Source organism: Syngnathus typhle, linkage group LG16 (genome assembly GCF_033458585.1).
Source record: "Syngnathus typhle isolate RoL2023-S1 ecotype Sweden linkage group LG16, RoL_Styp_1.0, whole genome shotgun sequence".
Taxonomy (NCBI): domain Eukaryota; kingdom Metazoa; phylum Chordata; class Actinopteri; order Syngnathiformes; family Syngnathidae; genus Syngnathus; species Syngnathus typhle.
Genome location: NC_083753.1, coordinates 9,829,131 through 9,851,203, shown reverse-complemented (window position 1 = coordinate 9,851,203; position 22,073 = coordinate 9,829,131). Strand labels below are relative to the sequence as shown.

Sequence of the window (22,073 nt, the reverse complement as noted above, 5' to 3'; positions counted from 1 at the left end):
CAAGTGTGATATAAAAAAGAGGGCAGCAATGTGAGTAGTGGTACACATCTGCCTCATAACCTTTAATGCTTATTATAATGAGCCATCCATTCATTTTAAATACACCTTATCCTCGTTACGATTACGTACCAAATTAGACTATAATAATTGTCATTAGATATTTTTATATAACTTATATAAGGCAAGTTGCATCCAGTGCGTCAGTATGCCTCCCCCATGCTTCTTCCTGGTAGCGGTCTCACCTAGCAACAGGGCCTTTCGTCCTATCAGAGAGAGAGAAAAATGAACTCTTGGGGGCGCGACCAATCATATTGCTTGCCTGCACACTCGCCCCTTTGCCTTACTGACCGACTTAACACCGCGGCTTGATTCGTACCCTGGAACGCGGTCAATAGTGCCATCTGGTGGCTACATTAAAACATTACCCTAACTTGTAAAATAAACGAATTCAGCAAAACAAGGAAAAAATAACAAAAATTTAAATAAAACACCGTAAATTATATTTTAAAACGTTCTATAAATTTATGTTGCGTCAAATGGTTTTGGATAAAAGGAAGTCATGTGACCTTCAATCTATTGGTTTGGCAAAACAGAAAAAAAAAAAAAGCCGGAAGTTTGCATACAATTTTTAAAATAGTATTAGTGCCACTCGGTGTAGATTACTTATAAGCACAAAAGAAAAACAATTATTGCTCTTTTTTAATGTATTTTTTTCCCTCGTGACAAAAGTGTATTCGTTTCTATGGTTACAGTACACGCATGACAAATTTAGTGAAGTGAATAGAACAAAGTTAGATTGTGTTAGCTCCTCCATAACGGCAAACATACTGAAATCAAACTGAAGACATACTTTCGAATTCGGGAAAATGCACGGTAAGTTCAAACAGTTTAAAAGCTAACTTTTTGCATTGTTCGTCACGAGTGTAACTTCCTTTAGTTGACTTAATGCTTAATCAAAGCCTATATCATCATATTTGTTTACTGGTGCTATTAACGATGCCAAACTGCAAGAAATCATTTTTTTTAATCATAATAAAATCGCTTTCTTGGCTATAGGGAACAAATGCTACCTAACATGTTCATTTTTGGGTGTTCTCATTGCAGGTGATCCAAAGGCAATAATATCTTTAAATTAATTTCCCTGGGTTCTTTGTGATTAATCTACTTCATCATGGATATTGGAGAAAAGCTAAAGGAGCTCAACATGACAGGAGATGAAATAAAGAGATTGACAAAGGCGTTTAAAGATAAAAAATTCAGGGAAATGCTGAATGATTACGCCCAAGAGATAGCAGATCCGGAGAATAGGAGGATCTACGAGGAGGAGATTGCTATTCTGGAGAAGGAAAGGGGTAACACCATCGAGTTCATCCACCCGAAGCCATTCAGGGCTTTGAGGACCAGTGTGAACCGCAAGCAGAAGTGCTACATCAACATCTGCGCTAATGACAAAGTTGGGAAGCTTGAGTGTAAGTGGGGTGTTTCAGAAGATGGCCACAGAGGACAATACTGGTCACTCCCTCACAATCTGCACCCAGGAAGGCAAGACACAGATCCAAAAGGGAACAAAGTCATGATCTATGATGTCATTTTCCACCCTGACACGCTCCACATAGCAAATAAAAAAGCAGAATTCATGCAAATGGTAATCAGCACGGCCATTCAGGGAATCCAAGATGCCTTTAAGGTGACGTTGGATAAAAACAACGTGAGGGAGATGAACACAAAGTACAAAGGTACGCCTCAGCCTTGTGTTATCCGTAAAGCCATTCCTGGATATATAGCCAAGCCTCCTGAAGACCACCCGCTTGCCTTCCCATACCCAGATGAAAAAAAAACCAAAACCATCCCTGATCCCAAACCGCAGAGCTTTAAAATTCAGGATGAGAAAAGCAAAGCGCCCACTGAGCCAAGCTACTCCGTCAAATACCGATCATTTATCGACCTGCAGGACTTCAGATGTTCCAGGGACTCTGGAAAGAGCCCCAGGCCCAAAGAAATTGTCATCACCATCGACGTACCGCTCCTGAAGTCAGTTGCGAACGCTAACCTTGAAGTGAAGCAGAAAAGTCTGCTGCTGGAGTCTAAGACGCCCGCCTACCGTCTGGAACTACCTCTTTCCTACCCAGTGGATGAAGAAAGAGGACAAGCCAAGTTCAGTAAGCAGAGAGGACAACTAACAGTCACACTGCCCGTCCTTCCCTCCAATGACGCGATGGAATTCTGCTGGAGTAATAACGTCTCGGAAGGTGACACGGAGGAACAGAAAATGGAAGAAAGTCAACTAATTGAAGGGGAGGTGATAAAAGGTCAGAACGGAGGTCAGACTGTGATTGGTGAAGAAGACACAGGTGTGGAGGAGCAGCTGAAAGACAAGGGAACAGATGAAGAACATGTGGAGGAGGAAAAAGAACTTGAAGAAAAGAGAGATCAGAATGTACTTGACATTAAAGAGAGTCTCGTCTACCACATTGAAAATAAAAATGAAGATCCAGTGAAGGAAGAAGTTGCGTCACAGAGAATTGATTCCAATCAGGGAAACCCAGCAAGTGTTGATCTCCAGATCCCCACCCAACCTTCTAAAAATCCAAGCGCCCAAGTGAAGGATGATGACTCTACTCCAGGGATAGAAGAGCAGATGAAGAAAGACCAGGTTTATCGTGAAGGTGAGGAACCTAAAATAGGCGAGCGCCAAAAAGTCGATATTAGCGAGGAGGAGCAGCTCACAGAGAAGAGAACATGCGGAGAGCTTGAGGAGGAAGAAAACCAAGTCATTGAAAAAAAGACCATAGAAAGTGGAAAACAGGATGCCCTTCAAAGTCAGGTCAACCTCAATGAAAATGCTTCCGTGTGGGAAGAGGAGCCGTTGACAGGGAAACGAAGAGATGAGGACACACAAGAAAATGAAGAACAGGATGTACTGTGCATTCAAGAAAGTCAGACCAACCTCAGTGAAAATAAAAATGAGGCTCAAGTGAGGGAAGATGATGCAGCACAGAGAATGCACTCTCAAATAAACCCGGCAAATCAAGATGCATGTTTAGACTCAAGCAGCCAAGCGAAGAACGTTGAAATGGAAGAAGCTGCGGAAATTAAAGAAAAGGATGTTACGGTGAGTCCTCACTCAAAACCTGCTTGTCATTCCTTATATAAAACTAAAACTCAACTTCATTTAGACAACCACAGCTGCATAAAGAGGAGTATAAAAAATAAAAATCGGACAAAAAGTTAAAACAAATGACTAACATAAAAAGATTCTTTAGACAAATTATATTACGGATAATTATGTGTCATTTAGAATACAACGTTTTGTAAGTATGACTCCGACTAGGCTTTATAGATCCAGTAATCTTTGGGTGTAACCAATTAATCATTGGATGTACTGTCCAAAAAAAAAACAAAAAAACACCAAACAATCGCGGGTGGTGCCACAAAATAGCTGTAATTAAATTTGACATTTGATGTCTATATAACATCACAACTAAAGTGGAACACAATACTTTCCGTAATCCCAGTTGTTCCAATAAAACAAAAAAAAATGTATAAAATATATCGTACAAGCAAAAGTTGAATTTTTACTAAAATTATTATTATTAAAATTAAAATTTTTACTAGGCAGATAAAATACAAAGATAAGTCGTTTACAGGCAAATACTGCCATCTAGTGGCAATGTAGATGGATGCAATGACCCAGTCAAAAATGAATATTTAGATCATTTATTGTCAGTGTGTTACTGCTTCCCTCTAAACATACGCAAAATAATGCTGTTTTTTTTAAATCAAATTAAATTCATTTAAGATTTCTATTTTATATATTGTAAAATATTCACAGAGAAAATAAAATATGTATTTTATTTCTACCAGATGGAACTAGAGACACTACAGGAGGCATCTGGTGAAGCCACGCCCACAGAAATAAGAATTAATAACACCACAAAAACAAGTGAGACACTAGAAGAACCTTCTTACATAGGAGCAGGCGACAAAATTACCCAGATAACTGAGGAAAGCAGCCCAACTTCCACAAAGGATGAAGCGACGATGAAGGAAGAGGAGGCAGAGAACTTGCCAGAGAAGGAGATAATTCAAAAACCAGAACCAGAGAAGAATTCGCCGCCTGTCTCACTGAGAGAAATCGACCAAGACGGAAACGAGACAGTGTTTAGCGATCACGCCACATCGGCAGGATTTACCTTTCAGAACTCCCTCTTGTATGAACTTGACTAAAGAATGATTAGATTGTCTTTTTTTTTTTTTAACTCACAAAATCTGGCATCTGAACAGGAGTTTGTAGAATTATTCCATCAACTGTGTCAGTTTTACATAAATCTTCAATTGAGTGACAAATGTCTTGAAGCAAATGAAATATTAATTGAAAAATTGTCCGAATTATTTACAATTATTAATTAATTATACTATGAATTATATACAATTATATTCAAAATTAAAAAAATTAATTTGAAGTGCCACAATGAACTTCTTGAAACAAATACTTTTATTGAAATTTTCAACATATAGAAAAATAGTAGGTCACGAGCACAACACAAACTCTTTATTTAGCCTTCTGGTAGAGAAAAAGAGAGAGAGGCAATGAGGTCACAGCACATCCTAATTGCATTATGCAAATAGGTCAGTAGAAGGATGCAGGACAATTCAGCTGGAGTAGATACGTTTGCCTCCTCTTTTTGCCACTTCTTATTTCTAGAAATAAAATACTGAGCCCCCAACAGCGTCCAGAGTTCAAAAAGTGTCACGTCCTCGCCATCCTCATCTGATTCCCCTCTGGATAGAATTGTCCAAGAATTCGGAATAGCAAGAAAGGGAGCAAAAGTACTGCTGCACGGGAGCGTCCGTCCCTCCCATATCGTCCACGAGAACCACCGTGTGAGAAACTTGGTGCAGGTTCATGCTCACGCACGTCTTGATGTAAAAACTGACGCAGAAGCGGCCGCAGTCGCAAAGCTTGGCCAATTCCAGGTCTCGGCACAAGTGAGTGGGGATGAGGTGAGGTCCGTATGGGATTCTGATGGAAGAAAATGAAAGTTCATTAGATGATGAGGTGGCACTAGTTATGCAAAATTGTTGATCGATTGATTGTATGTGGAATGCAGGATCTTAAAACACCTGAGGTTAGCTACAGCCCTGGAAGCTAGCTCTTGAAGAGGAACCGGGAAGGCCAGCCGCATGGTGTCATCCAGAGGGTTGGGCTGGACGAACGGGTTTCCGAATAAGTCCAAGTTCTCCAGTTTCAGCTTGCGGAAGTTGCCGGGCAGCGCGGCTAGCTGGTTGTGGGCCGCCGACAAGAACCTCAATTTAGCGAGACGTCCCAAGTGGAAGGGCAGAGAGATGAGCTTATTTTCATCCAGCTTGAGGTTCACCAGCTCACGGAGCTGGCAGAACTGAGCGGGAAGCGATTGTAACCGGTTCTGACTGAGGTCCAGGAGCTGGAGGGTCTGCTGCAGCGTGGACAGACAGAGGGCCTCGCTAAAAGTTTCCAGGTGGTTACTGTGGAGGATCAGCTCGGACAGGCAGCCCAGATCGCCGATGGTGGCCGGGAGCTTCTTGATGTGGTTGTTGCTGAGGTCCAGCTTGCGAAGAGCTACACAAAAAAAAAAAAAGTGTGAGGCATCCAAGTGTACCGATCGTGTTCTTTGAGCATCACATACCTTTCAGTGACAGCATGCGCGTATCGATGCGCGACAGCTTGCAGTAGGACACCTGAAGCTGCTCCAGGGAGTACGGGAAGTTGCAAGTGAGCGGGTAGTCCTTCTTGGAGACGATGGTCATCTTCTTCTTGGGCTGCTCCACATCCCTAGCGCGGACGGGCGTGAGAGTGGAGAGCGGCAGGCTGCTGGCTCCGCTCCCCTTGTCCGCCAAGCGGGCGGCCGAGAGGAAGTTCTTCAAGCTGTTTGCGTCGGCCTGAGTGTCAAGTGACATCATTAGCGTGTTGATATGGTGGACGCCAGACATCATTTTGCGGCCTTTTCCAAAACGGGTAGTACTCGAGCTGTCTGTCGTCTAAAGCCACTGTCGGGCATTTGCAAAGTGAATGTTATTGTCAGTCGTGTTCAAAATGGAGGTGAAAGGTCACAGCTGCCTGACAGCATTCAGGAATAGCAGCCACTGGAAGCAATGAGGCTGCCAGGGTAGGGTGTCTGGCCACGGCCGTCAAAACAAACGCTTTTTGTACGGGTAACAAACGGGCAATTGAATGCCTCTCGATGCCTTTTGATAAATCAACGACACGCCTACCTTGCTCAGCGAGATGTCGACAGCAGGTTCCTTTAATCTCACCGTGGCCTTGCCCTCCTCTACAAACCACGTGAAGAACTTCTCAATGTTGTCTTTGAGCTGCAAGACAAAATTGGCTCGCGTTCAACGAGTGGAAAATTCCATTTCACAACAAGACGACACAACGTCGGTCGCACTCAACACAAGCTTAAACAGGAACGTGTGCGTGCGTCACTTTTGCAGTGTCACAATATTTAAAAAATGGTATATGAGATTGGGACAGAATGTCAAGGGTGTCAAATGAGTTTCTTTTCTTTCTAGTTCTAGCTCTATTAATAAACTAAAAACAATAAGATGAAGCAGGACAGGTGAATTGTGTCTCTTATTACTCTCCACAAAAAAAATATTGTTTCCAGAGCAAGCAACAAGCTATTGTATTTTTACCACCGACGTATAGTGACAGGCAAAAATAATTCAACCCTCTTCCGCTAGATGGCGTACGAGACAAAATTAGCCATAACACATCAAGTAAATCGCTTTGTCAGACCTTATACTTGGATCCTGTTCTGTCCTTGGCGGTGCAGATCATCAAGTAGACATTACAGCGTTGATTGGTCTTGTCCAAGTTCTTCCCGATGGACAGCACCGCCCTTACCCCCTTGCCGCGACTTTTCAGACCGAAGGTGGGAAGCATACGGTTGACCACCTCCACATCGCACTGCAATTTCATCCTGATCGGCTATCGGGGATTAAAGTTTCACAGCCAGCTCCGCGCTAACAAGGGCCGGGGTGATGCATTCCTCCAGGGGGGGAAACTTCGATGAAAACGACCCGCCGATGCTACGCACGTATGGCGTGTCGGAGTTCAAAGAAAATCGGAGAAAAAGTCACGATTGCACGATCGGATGGTAGTGCAGAAATCCTGGCGACACCCGACTGTGTTAATACAGAGTAGTAGATGATGACAAGGAGTCGATTAAGCTCACTGTTAGCGCCGTGAGGGCGCGCGTCGGAAATGACGTCAGAGTACTTTCAAAATAAAACATTGTGTTGTTCGGAATAACACAAGGTCTTCCAAAATAATACACTATCTGTAGTAATGTGATATTTTGAAAGAGCGGATGAAAGGTAATAAGGCACAAATATGAAATAGTTGAGGAACGTATTCAGCAATATTTAAAGACTTTTTTTAATGGTTGAACTGGACAAATCAAATTAGGCTACATGATGGGTTGTCACTTGTTTTTCTTGAAAATAAATTATAAAATAATAATAATTATATATATATATATATAAAATCCGGGTCCGGATTTAAAAATTGTGTTTGCCTCAATTAACCTTCAAGTTTGGAATGATTCATTTATTGAAAGCAGTTTTCTCTAGTTCTGTATGTACGTAAATCAAGTCTCTTCTTTACAGGGATGTCTCCACGCATGATGAGTCCCTTCGAATGTAACAATGCTGGGGCCCTCCTCTGCCGTCATCGCTCCCGCACCCGTCAGGTCCGTGCACGATCAGCACAGGAAAGAACCTGGCATCGCTGTAATTGGGCGGACTATCGCTGAGGGCCAGCTGGCTGGAGTCCGAGCGGCTCTGCTCATCCATGCAGCAGGGGTCCGTCATGTTGCTGCTGCGGCTCCTCCATAGCGCCACCGTGCGACGTGACCCGTACATGCGACACAGCGAGAAGCGGGAAGTGGCTGAAGATAAGCGTGATCGGAAACGTGCTCCCTGATGGGAGAAGAGAGAAGAGCAGCTGGAGCTGGTGACGGTCCTCCTCCTGGTTCTCCCGCGCCTGCCTTCCCGCCCCGTCTGACCCTGGAGGGCTCCATAGCTCTGGGTGGTGGGGCTGGTGTCCAGGAGGTAGCAGTTGGAGGATGCGGTGCAGTCGGAATTGGAGCTCATGTTGATCAGCATGGCCTCGGAGTAGCTGGGGACCACCTGGCGGTTGCAGCGGATGTGCCACTCCAACTCGGTGCTGTCCAGCGTATCAACTCTGGGAATGACGCAACTGACATTCCGATCTTCATCCAGAGGTGAGTCGCTGCTGCACGTGTAGTCTACCCCAAACAGTTTCTCAATGCGGTAATGCACGTATGCCGTGCGATACTCTATCAGCACCCTCAGGGGCCAGGAGAGCATGAAGAAAGCAGCCAACCAGAAGGCCACCTGGGAACTGTACCAGGGCATTTTATCCGGGTGTACGTAGGCGATCAAGTTATCCCTGAAGTCCACATTCTTCAGCTGCATCCCCTCCCTGGCCTCCATGTAATCATCCAAACCTTCCACTTCCGAGAAGAACCTGGCCCGCTGGTTGAGGTAATCATTTTCCGGGCCGACCTCGGTGAAGCTGAAACATTTAGTGAACTGCAGGCGAGTCGCCGGATGTTCATCCAACCCTCCGAGGTCCCGCGACACGTCTTTCATCCCGCAGCGGCCGTAGTCGAATTCGCTCTCAGCCACGTGGGTATTGACCCTCTCGTTGTACACTTGCGTGGTGGTGTAGGCGTCTCCGTTACGGTAACGGGTGACTTGGCGTGTCCGGCGTACAAAATGATAGCTGATGGCCTTCCACCATATGCACGGCTGAGCTTGCCGCATCCGCGCCACACGTTCGTACACGCTGTCCACGTCGGCTTTACACTGCCGCTCGCTGCGGGCTCGGCAATGCCAACACTCCACCATGTACAACACGTAGAGCATGAAGAGGAAGGCCAAGGGGATGTAGACGTAGCCGTCCGAGCAAGGGCTATCGTGGTAGATCATGGAGAGACCTCCAGGATGGGATCCCCTCTGTAGGGACGTGGCGAAGGAAGCCGTGAAAGTGGAAGCCAGGGCTGAATTGAAGCTGATCTTGGTGACACGGCTGACTTGACACCAGCTGACCGCACCCAGGCAGCTGTACATGAGCAAGGAGAGCAGCAGGCAGCGCCAATGAGTTTGCCGGCACACGCAGGCACCCAAAGACTGCTTGACTGGACGCTGCTGTGGAGAGAAGTTCAGAAGCACGGTGAGAAACGGGGTCACTTAAGGCAATGAGCTTCCTAAAACATGCCAGTGATATCAGGAGTTGTAGCCGCTATGCTAATGAATGAGCACGCGCTGTAAATTGTGAAGCTTTGCCATAGCTAAGCAGAAAGTAAATCAAATGGAATAAAGCTCAAGGGGGATTCAATTAAAGCGCGTCGTGTGAGGACTTCAATGCAGCTGAAGGACAAAATAGCTTATTAAAATATTGTCATCTCAATTTATATAATGGCAGTACATGGACTTAGAATTTCATTTTTTAATTCCTGTGAATCAGGGAAAACACTGAGTCATTATTTACTCCAGGGCAGACGAGCAAGAAAAATTGCACACATTTGCAATACTAATTAGAAGTCAAATCTTTGCAATCAGCAAGGACAATTGCCTGAAGCTAAGACACTAATACATTTAATGTATTCCAATCAATTCCATCCAACTACAAGCTGGATCGTTCGGAGGTCCACAAATTAGAAAAGACAATGTTCCCATCGTGTTAGTCACTCGGTAGTTCTCTTCGGGAGATTCCTCTTTTGTCATCTTGCATTTAATGGAGTGAAAGGATTCTTTGCTGACAACAAGTCATCCATTACTGCACAGGCTTAGGCGAAGATGTCATTGTGCTGCTTCAGCCGCACTTGATTTATGGCGGAGAAAAAGACAAGGATTCAATCGTCACGACGAACCACACGGAGGAAAGACTTATTGGCAGCAGTAACAATCGTCAGTAGCACTCAATGATTTGAAGTTTGGTGCTTATTCCTCATTACGACATCCATGAATGGATTGTTATGCAAGTACAGAGTGACATAATTATATTATAATTCAAAAACACCCTCCATCCAAATGGAAGAAGCACACTAAGTAAGGTATGTTAAATTAATTAATCTTGAAAATTATTCTGCGTTTAGATGATATTAGCTTGTTTGATGGCCTGGTTAACGTGTGCTAGCGAACATTGCTAATTCCTAAATGCAGAATATTAAAAAAAAAATGAAATCATAATATATACTTGTTCATTTTATCGGAACGCTGCTCTTAGAGAGGTTTAAAAATAAATGTGAAGTACTTTACTATCTTTTCACGGCTGACTGCTAATAATAATTGGAATTTGAATACGATTTACTGTGTGGATTCCGTGGGGAATTTGCCTTGGGAATAGTTCAGGAATTGATAAATAAAAGGTTAAATGATTAAATACAAAGAGGCAATCATCATAGAGAATAATGGAAACATCAAACAGAATAAAATCTAATGGGAAATAAACTTTCAGTCTGTTGTATTGTGCAAAAATATTTTTGGGTTAATCATTTAAACATATTCTACACCATTGTCTTCAACTCACTTCAGGACACAATGAATTATACTGGAAACGGAATTAATTATTAATTATTGCCTTAAATTATACATGACTGCTGAGTATGATGACATGAAGATTTAATTTTGCAGTAACTCCCAAGATGCCGTCATTTGAGGATTTATGATCATACTTGCCTTTTAGATAATAAACACCTCATTTTAAATATTCAGCTTTTGCAGATGTAGCAATTTTCTGTTTTGATGTGCTAATTGGACTACAACTAAGATGTAGTTCCTTCATATTATGGTTAAATAAGATCACCAAAATATTGGAAACAGCTCGACGGAATGGAACGCAGTGCAAACTACCACAACACACCTTTCAATCAACACTGAACATAACTATCATTGCAAAATTGATCCTCTCTTAGGTTTAATTGGATCTCATGAGATGATCCTGGTGGTGAACCTATGAGTGCATACCACTTACCTCACCCACATCACTCTCAACTGGAGAGTCCGCCTCCTGCGCCTCTTCCTCGGCATGATTAAGAGCGCTGGCCTCGGTATCTTCTGTTGAGTCCAGATCGGAGGAGAGCATCCTGCACTTCTTGCATGTCAGGCGGCAAGTGCACGATCAATCCGTTTTGTCGGTATGTGCAGTAGCATCCGCGTCTGCTCGCGTCTTCTTCGGACCCACTTTACTCTTGGTGGTGGTGGTGCCGGTGGGTTGCAGCTGCACTGTGAGGCGGGGATCCCGTGGAGGTCCCGACCGAGGGGGGCGGGGTTGAGGGATTTCACCACAGCAGAGACAGCAAAGGTTGACCATGATGCAGGCAGCGATAACGATGATCGTGGGGTTGCGTCCCGATTTAACCCGATGTCCTCAGTTCCACCAATCCCACGGCTGCACAAGAGAGGAAGTCGTGACAAAAATGTTTCTTCGGGGGAGCGGGATATTTTTCTAGCGCAAGAAAACGTCCTCCTGTATGGCCGTGCATTAATTTGGAGCTTTTATTTTGAAATTGTTACAATAAAGCTGTAAAAATGTTTGATTGTAATAATGAGCTTAAATACATGAAAAAATATTTTTTACACTCTCAAGCGGAGGCTCTCCTTGTGATTACCGGGTAAAACGATGTGTCGTAGAATTTCATAAAGTCATAAAAAGTCACTTCCGCTTTCTGCGATAGCTTTTATTTTGAAAGCAGATATTAATGCGTAACTTTGGTGTCCATCCGGATTTTCGCTAGTCGCTGCTCGCATAGCTAAAGAAAGGTAAACATTACATCTAAGTTAAAGCGGCGTTGTTGTGTTTTTAATGTGACGGCTTGGTTTTGACAAATATAACAAAAGTCTTGTGTTCGAAGAGGTTCAATGAATTGTTCAGTTCACTTTGTCGAATTATAAAATAAACATCGCCACACGTGATGACAACAATTAGGCAAAGGGTCTTTATTCTTGGTCCTCGAGATCTGTTTTCCTAGTTGTTTTGCAGCAGGGAGACATCAAATATCGGAAACCCCAGTGCTAATTATTTCCAAGTTGTAGTTTGTTCTTTTTGCATGATACAACTCAAAATAATAGAAGCTATCCAATCGAGTTCCCCACACAAGTGACTTGTTTGTCCAATATGTGTCTGCAGAGTTGCACCATCATTTCAGATTGATGAAGTAATTTATCGTTTTCATCTTTCATAACCTGTTTTGTGAAGCACTTGGTGTTTTTTTCTGGATGAAAAATGCCAGATGAACTAAGGAAATTGACTTTGTCCTTCTCCAGAGTGATGCTGCGACGTCCTAAGCCTGGCGGCTCTGAGACGGATCTCCTGCGGGAGCAGGAAGAGTTCCTAAAATCTGGAGCTCCGTCTGCTGCCAGCGTGCTCCGCCGCCCCGACAAGCGGCGGGGTGAGACAGGAGGAGACCTTGGGGAGGATCATAGTCACGATGAAGAAAGTCAGAGGGATGTGGTCACCATAGAAGGTTTGTTGTTGTTGTTGTTTATTTTGATGAACCAGGAATGCATCATAATTATTTTGATCATCGATTAATCTGTTGAAAAATGGGATTTTCAAAATAATTTTAATTATATTACTTACTTCTCAGATCTCCCGGACGAGCTTCCATCTCTGACACCAGCCCCTCCTAAAAAGTCCCGCTTCAAAAACAGACATGTCACCTTTGAGGACGAGGATGCGGGAGAGACGATGGACAGACATGACACTCACATCAGTGCAGTTCTGTCCAAGATTGTTGTAAGTGTCCTTAAACCATAATTTGCCCTAAAGTCTGACATTATCAAAGTCAAAGTCAAAGTCAAAGTCAGCTTTATTGTCAATCTCTCCACATGTCACAACACACAAAGAGACCGAAATTACGTTTTTCTCTATCCCACGGTGACGAGACATATAACTAGTTTGAGTTTTTTCTGTGGAGTTTCATTAATAACTTTGTGTGATTATTGCTTTTTTTGAAGGAACGAGACACCAGCTCCATTCCGATATCACTCCCGGAATTTACTGGCGTGGCGTTCCCTAAAGCATGTCATCGCTCAACAAACAGCACTCAGGTAAAAATACACAAAAATAACTTTTTTTGTGGATAGAAGAAATAAGCAGAATAGATCTGCTTAATAAAACTTATATTCAAATTTTAAATTTTGTAAACTGTTAATTGTACGAACCCTAAATGCTGCCCATTTTGTCAATCAGGTGCCTCTGTCGGCCATGGGTGAGAAAAAGAGCATCTTTGCTCAACAGCTTGCGGCTCAGAGACTAAAAGAGGGCAAGGCCCCATTAAAGTTTACATCTCAAGCTCCATCAAAACACAAACTTCCTCGTCAAAGGCCTATGGAAATGTCTTATCACAATGGAGACAGTAAGTATTTCCTCAGTAGGTCTGGAACTTTATCACTAAGACTCTTCATCTATTTTTTTATAGTAATATGTAATCGATAATAATGCATAATATTCTTCCTCAGCGGTGTCATCTCCAGTGTCAAGTTCAAGCCTGGTGTCTGGAGACGGACTCGGGTGTCCCAATAGGTCAGAGGAGAGCAAGAGGATCCACAGGGAGAACCAGGAGAAGATCCTGGCAATGTCGCAGTCTGAGATACTAGAGGAGCAGGAGAGGCTCCTATCACAGCTTGGTAGGCTTTTTGCATCCGTCGCCGGTGTGACCTGACATGATATTAAATGAAGCCGGTGCACAAAGGCTTTTGTTGTTCTATTATGTTGGTCCACTCTTTCAAAACAATTATTTCTGCATGCCAGATCCGACGCTGGTGGAGTTTGTTCGATCTCGGAGAGCTACGAGCGCCCCGGCTTCTTCCTTCTCACGCAAACACCCTGAGGGCAAAAGCAGCGAGGGAAGTGTTCATCTCAGTTCAGACTCCACCAGTGGTGCTGCGCCCTCTGCAAAACCCAAAGATGTGGAGATGGAAGAGGAAGAGGAGGAAGAAGAGGAACTGTCGCCCCGATCTGCTGTGATGGGTATGATGATTTTTCAAAGGGAATCTTCTCATTGCCTTTTCGCTGTTGTTTTTGTCTGGTCGAGATCCAAATGAACCAAATGCACTCCACCTATATTAACGTTGCACTTCACTTTGTAAACATTGCTGAGCTTGAGAAATCCTTTTAATTAGTCTAAATTCTTCGAGCTCCAGATGAGACATTGGACTTTGTCCCACTCTGTCAAGAAGATGCATTCAATTAAATGCTTGCCAACTTTATCCATCTTTATCCCTGACATTGCCCGTCCCATAAATTGCTTCAAAGATGTGGACGTAGCTGCTGTCAAGTGACTTAATTGATTTTGTGGCCTTCCAATGTAGGGGATTTTTTTGCTACTGCGACTTCCCACATTATTTTGCCGCATGGCCGAATTCCATGCAAAAAGCTAAGCACTGGCTTTACTTTGTTTGATTAGCTGGAAAGTCACTCTCCTGACTACTTAGATCTGATGAGTGTTCCTCGTGGATCACATGAAGACGTACTTGCAGTGGTTTTCAATTGAACAATTCTTCTTTGGTGAGAAGGACAATGGAAAATCTGCTATAATTAATACATTCTGATAATGTTTTGGCGTGGGAGTAGATCTGCCAGTGAAGCCCCAGAAGGACTGGGTACATATGGATAAACTGGAACCAGAGAAGCTAGAGTGGATTGGGGACCTTCCTGCACCCAGAAAAACTGGAACCAAACAGGTGAGAAGAGCAACTATTAAAAATTTGAATTAACTCAAGATGAACACTACGATAACTTGAGACACATATTCTTTTTTTTTTAGGCTATGCAGGCCCGTTTTGATTTTAACGGAAATCTAATTCCTCCCACGGAAGATTTGCCCACCCACCTGGGCTTGCACCACCATGGAGACGAGCCTGAGGTATCCAAGCGATACAGCTTCTTATAATTTAGTGTGCATAACATTATATATTCAAAATTAGGTGGATCTTGCTGCTTAATTCAAATTCCCCCCCTTCCACCAGCGTGCGGGTTACTCCCTCCAGGAGCTTTTCCTTCTGTCGCGCAGTCAACTCATCCAACAGCGGAGTTTGGCTCTCAACACCCTCCGCAATATTCTTTCAAAGGTACACAAACTCTCTCTTAAACATGTCAACAATACGCATGACTCGTGTATCTCCACTGCTCACAGGCTCAGGCCGGGGACTACCGCTCAACCCTGAAAGGCAGCGTGTTGTCCACTCTGCTCGACGCCGGCTTGCTCTTCCTGCTTCGCTTTGCGCTTGATGATAACGTGGAGGCAGTGATGGCCGCCGCCGTGCACGCACTTCGAGCACTTTTGGTGTGCACAGAAGATGAAGTAAGACGACAGTACTCGAAATGGAATTTTCCGAAACAAACATTGATGTAAAATATTTCAAAGGAGTGTTTGGACCTCACTTTCCACTGGTTCCGAGGGCTGGCCGCCTTCCCCCTACTGCCATCGCAGGAGGAAGAAGAGGAAGACGATGAAGGGCTGGATGAAATTTTAAAAGAGACTGCCAAGGAGAGGGAGGAGAGGAAGCCTGATCATGACGTGGCGAGGCAGGATGTTGTCAAGGTGATTTTTAGCGCCGTCAAAACGAACCAAATAATTGCTTGTTAAACAGTTTAATGAGGAAATGCGTTTTGTTTCAGGGGCTCCTGAGAATGAAACTTCTCCCCAGATTACGTTACATCCTTGAAGTTGTCCGACCCTCCCCCCGGGTTGTTCATGACATTCTGGAGATCCTGACCCGTATCGCCAGACACACTTTGTCATCTGCCACTCAGGTAGATATCAGCTCATTGATTTTTTCCCCAGTTATTGAAGACTTGTTGTTCTCTCAGGTGTTGGACTGTCCTCGCATGATGGAGACGGTGATGTCAGAGTTTCTTCCCATTTCCTGGACCGTGCCTTCTAATTCCTTCCCTCAATCTGTGTATGGGCTCCCCCTTGCTTCTGCCATGAAGCTCTTAAGAGTTTTGGCTACTTCTGGCAGACATGCATGCGCCAGACTGGTAAGTGTTATTTGTAAGCTCACAATGCTTCTATTTAGCGTGCCTCACTAATTGTTCTTCTAGTTGAACTCTGCGGGTGTGAGGGAGCGTCTGTGTCGTCTGCTCAGTGCTGAGCCCAGTGAGATCCTTTTAGATCCACGCAAGGCTCTTGGGATCACCACAGAAGCTTACAGGATGTGGGCTGTGGCAGCCGGCTACGGCCAAGCGTGCGACTTGTACATGTATGTACCATTATGAATATTTGCAAGACATTTATACTTGAATGCCAAAACATCTCATCAGATGTGATTGATGCCGTTCCACAGAGATTTGTATCCAGCTTTACTGACGGCGTTGCAGTCTGTTTGTACAACGCTGGCTCGCTGTTGCCATCTGTTGCATCTGCAGCTCGAGAGGGTCTTGGCTCTGCTCACTCTGCTCACTCAGGTGACACATACTGCTGGTTGCCACCAGGAACTGCAGGCTGGCATGGTCAGGTAAAATAAATGGATTGAATTTGATTTATTTTTATGTTGGATGTGATTGATGAAACTGGCTGAATCATGGTCTTTGTTTTCTGTTCAAGTTCTTCAGGCGATGAATGTCCTCCTCCCCCTCCGGTGACATGGGGGCATGTCACAGGCTTGCCAGCACCACTTATGGGCCATTTAAAGAGTTTTGTAAAGGGTCTCGATAATCCAGTGCAGAGAGACATCAGTCTGGCACTGATTCCAGTTTACTTGATCTACTTTGAGGCCTTCTACCATCAGCTCTCCAAACAGGTTCTTCTCATTTTCTACTGTTATTCCATCCATTATCTTCTACCTTGGAAGAAATTCATATGCAATCATCTGGTCCTTCAACCACTGCGGAATTCAGATCAAATTCTAAATATGTGTTTTGTTTTTCCTCAGAACTGTTTCAAGCCAGTGGAAGGTCTTCAAGAACTGGAGCAGCTGGCTTCCGAGGTTCTTCTTCCCCTAATGTCCCACAGTGTTGTGCAAGACCTGATAAAGAACCTGAAGTATGTTTCATTTGTTGTCAAGCCCCTTATGTCAATATCGGGACTATTCTCCTAGTTATCTTGAAAAACAAATTCTCACTATTTTTGTTACCAGGTCATCTTCAGTAGTATGCAGTGTCCTGCCTGCTCATGTGGATCTGGACACCTCTCCCAGCCTGCCTGGTTTGGCCTGCTCAGGATGGAGCGGCCGTCCAGGCTTGATGTCTCACTCCTCTCCCTTCCCTCTCCTCACAAGCCTTACGCTCCTCTTGGATACTATCACCGGTATCCACAAAGGTCTCACCTGCAAGGTAAGTAATGTTGTTCTTGAGCTCAAAAAGTCAAGCTCGAATTCCTCATCAAGCAAATGTGTTTACGATAAATGTACTTTGCTTGTATGTTGTGCTTATACTTTCTTCAATTTGATTGTAATGTATCTCTTCTAGTTCACTAGCTTCCTTGTGTCGGAGCCTGTCATTGGTTACCTGCAAACTGTCAGTCAGGCCACACCCACATTGTCTCATACCTGGTCCTGGCTTCTCCGTCATGAGCACCATCTCATCTTCCTGTTGCTGCGCTTGGCATATAGATCGGTAACTCTTCATTTTTATTCTTAAACTAAAAATCTATTATGATATACATTTGTGTCGGTCAGGTTCACTGGACATTATTTCTGTTATGTCATCATTAAGCATTTTGTTTCAATCTCAGGTTTCGATTGAGCCACAAGTGGGAAAGCACGCCCAGCTCTACCACAAGGTGGCGCTCGTTCTTCTCCCATGGTTATTGCCTGGAAGCGAGCACCTTGCTCATGACTTGCTCGCCACCATGGTTTTCAGCAAGGACTTCATACCGTGAGTTTCGAAAACGTTTGACTGCCAATTTTGTGCACTAGCAACCAAAACAACTGTGGACATATTAGGCACATAATGCTTGCTTTGTGAAAATACTTACTTGCAAAATGCAGCCCATTATTATAATGTCATTTTACAAATTAGATCAATTTTTATCTGTTTAGAATTTCATCAAAGCAGCAGAGAACACAAAAAAAAAGAAAACCATGATGAACCACGCTTTTTATTTGAGTGCTGCTCGACAGTTTTTATTATTTGACAAATTTTGACAGAATGCTTCATATGACGCTTTCAAAATATGAACTTTAAACAATCTGTTTTTATGCTTTTTCAGCCTTAAGTTTCTTATGACAAGTTTCACTTGTTTACAGCACTAGCTAATACCTTTAAACCTCTCACATGGTTTTCATAATCAAAACATTGTCGTGATCCAACTCTACCACCAAAATAATGGCAAGCGTCCAAAACAAAATCAAATTAGTGAATCTGTTCTCATAATTCCTCTCCCATGACTTATCTTATGACCTCTCGGGTGAATGTGATCTTGAATGGTCGTAGAAGTTTACATAAAGTTTTCATAGCGCTTATATTAATGTAATTAGGCTTGTTATAACAATTTAACTTATTTTTTTGATAAATAAAATAATCACTATAGCTTTTTACATTTGATAAATGATCATTTTATTTGTCTTTTTTTTTTTTTAGGGAGGGTCACAGTGGTGGTCCGGAGGCCATTGAGTTGGGGGAACTGCAGCTTCAAGAGGAAGCGAGCCATCCCAACTCTCCTTCGCTCCAAATCGTGGGAGCTCTTTTACGAGAAGCCTGCGCCAACCTTCCCTCCATTCGTGGCTGCTTCCTCACACACCTGGCCCACCTGGAGTCATCCGTGCTGGTCTCGCAGGATGCTCTCTTTGGCCGCAACCCCTGGATCAAATCCCACCTCCTGCCAGAACTAAGCGGGCCAACCCTGCCGTCAGACTGGCCTTTTCTTCCTCTTGTCAGCCTGTATGAGAAAACCGGGGTGTCAGGTGGTGGAGGGCTATCGGTGGAGGAGCTTCCCCAGGGGGCTCTGCTGGCAGTCACCCAATGTCTGCAGTGGTTACTGGTGCTGGAAGTCTGGCGGGAGGAAGCCCTTAAGGTGCATTGACCTCTTCGAGTTACTCTAGTTAAGGAGACCATCTTCCTAAAAACCTGAATTTGATATCCTATAGGTGATCCTCCCTGTTTCAAAGCTGGCCCGGCTGTCCTGTGTGTTCCTGTGTTCCAGCGATTTGTTCCTGGAGAAACCAGTTCAAAAACTGACTTGGGGTCTGTTTCGGCTACTATCAAGGTTTGAGTCAAAGTCCTGTGATATCATTTTTGATTAGCATTAATTATTGAACATTATTTTTATTTTATTTTTTTATCTCCAGTAAGCACTTGTTACTTACTCTTCAGTGACAATGATCTTGTTCACTCACTTTTTCTGCATGCAGGCCTTCAAGACTGGAATGTTTAGACCTCAGCATCCCCCCTCCAGGTCTGGCCTCCTTCCAAGATTTGTATCGTGCCCTCTTGGCTCAGTACGAGGCCGTGTCGTTTGGGGACCGCCTCTTCGGCTGCTGGATTCTCTTGCCCCTGCAGAGGAAGTACAGCGCCACCATGAGATTGGCTGTGTTTGGGGAGCACGTGGGCATCCTGAGGTCATTGGGTGTCACTTTGGAACAGGTGAGCAGCCATTTTGATTATTGAGTGTTTCTTTCAATAATATCCTTGTGTCTCTTTAATGAAAGCTTGCCATCCCCATGGAGAGGTTCACATCTCCCCCTGAAGACTCCCTCCCTCTGGTACGACTCTACTTTCGCTCTCTTGTCACCGGGAGTGCGAAGCCTTCCTGGTGTCCCTTCCTGTACGTGGTGGCTCTGGCTCATGTCAACGCTTTTGTCTTCTCTCAGGATGCTGCGGCGCAGGTATGTTTAGTTCATGTGAAGGAAATTCCCTCCTACTGATGTGGAAAGGGTAACTTTAAGCAGTTTTTTTTTTTTTTTAATTAAAAACACTTAAAAAAAGATATTTGGGGTTGGGCCTGGAACGAATAAAATGGATTTGTTTCTTCATATATATATATATATATATATATATATATATGAAGAAACAAATATATATATAATTTATTTAAAAAAAAATTTTTTTTTACATTTTCTGCAAATAAGGCTTGTCGTGAATTGCAAAAATTGACGCCACATCAAAAACGGTTTGCATATAAATACCGTACTACAAGATGGTGGCAAAGCGCTACTCACCCACTTCAACATACTTCCTTGACTCCAAGATGTCTCCAGATGGTACAACAGCAATACTCTTATTGCTTCAGTCTGAACGCAAATCAGCAACTGGAAGCAAAAGATTAATCATGGCTACGTCATATCACTAGATTAGCATGCGTCTTGTTTACGCCGCAACAATTCACAGCACCAAAAGGCAGAATAATGACCAGGATTCTATTTAAGGTAAGCCGTTTTAAATTTTAAAAGAACTTTTAAGTTCGAAGCGGAAGGTTCGTCCGACCAGAGCTTTTGGTGATGCATTTTTTGTCTGGTGCGACTTATACTTATTATAAAATAGCTATAGCGGTCAGTTATGGTTTCTGTTTTTAATTTTGATAACTAGGTTCCACAAATCACTCATTGTGCTTTGCTTGTAAATTATATTTTAGTTATGAGGCTACCACCATTCATGCATGAAGCTGGCTAGTTTTTAGAACCACAGGCCCCTTTTGATCTTATTTCCCTTCATCCTTTCCAGGAGCTTGAAGCGGCACGACACAGCATGCTGAAAAAAATTTACTACATGACGGATGAGGTACTTCTTTCTTCTGCCTATAATCACATTTTTCAAACTCCTCTTTACTTGCACACCCGCTGAGAGGTTTTAGTGACCGTGAGCAACTCTCTCGTTTGCTCTCGCAGGTTTTCTTAACTATGATTAAACCTTGGATGAATGCTTTCATTTCTTTCTTTTTTTAACTTTGCTAGCCGCTGTCAGTGTTTGGAGAAATAGATGTCATCTGGATGGGCTAAATTAGGTCTTTGCGTAAATGAACCAAAATGTTGGAGGTCTATTTGCTGTCAATGTTAAAGTGCTTGATTTTGTTTTTCCCACTTCTAATATTTTTATCTCAAAACGCAGGTGTTAAAGAAGCACATGTTGCTGTTCCGGATGCCCAAACAGAACTCTCAGTTGGGCTTCGAAATGTACGATCACTTACCTCCTACAAGAGCAAAGCATTTGGAGAACGTCGTGGGCCTGCACAATGGCGGCAGCTGTCAAACGGAGAACAGGTGAAGGGGAGAACAATGTCACCATAAGACATTTCATGACATGAACAATTAAAATTTTCAGTATTTCAATGAAGAATTTTATTTGATCGCAGGATTGTACACTCTATTAAACACTTGACAATAATGGATGACTCTTGGTCATGTGATTGAGGAGCTTTTGGTTTTGTAAGGTTGTCACGTTTTTGTTTAGTATATGGAATTCGATGAGTACACTGTGGACTTATGTTTTTGGGAATGGGAAGTAATACCACTCAAACTGATGTTCTTAACTAACAAGAATTCAAGCCAAGCATGCGGACCAGATGGCAGCCGGTCAAGTCATCAGATTTATAAAATGCCCATGAGGGGTGGATTTTTTTATTCCCCCCACGTATACTCACTCACCCTTGCTTAGGTCGTTTTTTTAATCCATCATGGTAGAAGTCCAACTATTTTGTAACCTATAAAATATTTAATAATGAGGTTACCCAACGTTTAAATTACTCTGCAAGCAATGCGATGAAATTCCCATGAAGCGCATTTAAGCACGCAAAACTCGTCTTTCGACAACTGTCAGTCTTTTTGCCTACTTTCAAAGAGAAACGTAGACTAAATGGACTAAACGAATGTCACCCGTTTCTAATGCCATACGACACTGGTGTGATTTAGTAAAACTGATTGAATTACACGGAGGACATGGTGTCTCACGATGCCTTCGCTAACAAAGAGTGCCTTTAGACTTTTTTTTTTTGCTTCATGGTAGACTGAAAACCACCAGAGGCTACAAACGCAAATAGGCCTCCAAGAAGTCTTCTTGTTAGATCAACTCTATGTTCATAAAAACTCACAATTTCCATTCTATTGAATTTGGCATTCATTTA

The 22,073-nt window shown here is 43.3% G+C and overlaps 4 protein-coding genes across 4 annotated transcripts; 2 read left to right on the top strand and 2 right to left on the bottom strand.

Annotated features, from left to right (window-relative positions):
• The first annotated feature begins 644 nt into the window (after positions 1-644).
• Positions 645-4,518, top strand: dnaaf2 (dynein axonemal assembly factor 2). The gene is made up of 3 exons (XM_061301982.1): positions 645-873; positions 1,105-3,112; positions 3,865-4,518. Exons 2-3 carry the CDS (start codon positions 1,172-1,174, stop codon positions 4,225-4,227), a joined length of 2,304 nt encoding a protein of 767 aa, XP_061157966.1. The 5' UTR covers positions 645-873; positions 1,105-1,171; the 3' UTR covers positions 4,228-4,518.
• lrr1 (leucine rich repeat protein 1) lies at positions 4,478-7,250 on the bottom strand. The gene is made up of 5 exons (XM_061301983.1): positions 6,779-7,250; positions 6,253-6,351; positions 5,667-5,919; positions 5,125-5,599; positions 4,478-5,023 (listed from the first exon to the last, which is right to left on the bottom strand). The coding sequence occupies exons 1-5, from the start codon at positions 6,959-6,961 to the stop codon at positions 4,768-4,770; spliced, it is 1,266 nt and encodes a 421-aa protein (XP_061157967.1). The 5' UTR covers positions 6,962-7,250; the 3' UTR covers positions 4,478-4,767.
• A 394-nt stretch (positions 7,251-7,644) lies between these two features.
• On the bottom strand, positions 7,645-11,155 carry si:dkey-13p1.4 (transmembrane protein 151B). The gene is made up of 2 exons (XM_061301960.1): positions 11,050-11,155; positions 7,645-9,257 (listed from the first exon to the last, which is right to left on the bottom strand). The coding sequence occupies exons 1-2, from the start codon at positions 11,153-11,155 to the stop codon at positions 7,645-7,647; spliced, it is 1,719 nt and encodes a 572-aa protein (XP_061157944.1).
• A 614-nt stretch (positions 11,156-11,769) lies between these two features.
• rpap1 (RNA polymerase II associated protein 1) lies at positions 11,770-21,337 on the top strand. The gene is made up of 27 exons (XM_061301690.1): positions 11,770-11,832; positions 12,337-12,536; positions 12,660-12,808; positions 13,030-13,122; positions 13,265-13,430; positions 13,534-13,701; positions 13,826-14,044; positions 14,648-14,757; positions 14,841-14,939; positions 15,043-15,144; positions 15,210-15,377; positions 15,441-15,617; positions 15,695-15,829; positions 15,887-16,057; positions 16,121-16,278; positions 16,363-16,533; positions 16,623-16,818; positions 16,951-17,060; positions 17,155-17,350; positions 17,486-17,632; positions 17,751-17,893; positions 18,599-19,031; positions 19,105-19,223; positions 19,369-19,600; positions 19,666-19,842; positions 20,678-20,734; positions 21,062-21,337. Exons 2-27 carry the CDS (start codon positions 12,341-12,343, stop codon positions 21,215-21,217), a joined length of 4,248 nt encoding a protein of 1,415 aa, XP_061157674.1. The 5' UTR covers positions 11,770-11,832; positions 12,337-12,340; the 3' UTR covers positions 21,218-21,337.
• Positions 21,338-22,073: the final 736 nt, after the last annotated feature.

Bases quoted from the DNA above. Each gene is read 5' to 3' on its own strand.
- dnaaf2 (XM_061301982.1), top strand. From the start codon at position 1,172: ATGGATATTGGAGAAAAGCTAAAGGAGCTCAACATGACAGGAGATGAA. The intron at 3,113-3,864 runs GTGAGTCCTCAC...TATTTCTACCAG, and splicing joins TTAAAGAAAAGGATGTTACG to ATGGAACTAGAGACACTACA.
- lrr1 (XM_061301983.1), bottom strand. From the start codon at position 6,961: ATGAAATTGCAGTGCGATGTGGAGGTGGTCAACCGTATGCTTCCCACC. The intron at 5,600-5,666 runs GTATGTGATGCT...TTTTTTGTGTAG, and splicing joins GCGCATGCTGTCACTGAAAG to CTCTTCGCAAGCTGGACCTC. The intron at 5,024-5,124 runs GTGTTTTAAGAT...TTCTTCCATCAG, and splicing joins AGGGCTGTAGCTAACCTCAG to AATCCCATACGGACCTCACC.
- si:dkey-13p1.4 (XM_061301960.1), bottom strand. From the start codon at position 11,155: ATGCTCTCCTCCGATCTGGACTCAACAGAAGATACCGAGGCCAGCGCT. The intron at 9,258-11,049 runs GTGAGGTAAGTG...CATTGCCTTAAG, and splicing joins TCCAGTTGAGAGTGATGTGG to TGACCCCGTTTCTCACCGTG.
- rpap1 (XM_061301690.1), top strand. From the start codon at position 12,341: ATGCTGCGACGTCCTAAGCCTGGCGGCTCTGAGACGGATCTCCTGCGG. The intron at 13,123-13,264 runs GTAAAAATACAC...TTTGTCAATCAG, and splicing joins GCTCAACAAACAGCACTCAG to GTGCCTCTGTCGGCCATGGG. The intron at 13,431-13,533 runs GTAAGTATTTCC...ATTCTTCCTCAG, and splicing joins GTCTTATCACAATGGAGACA to CGGTGTCATCTCCAGTGTCA.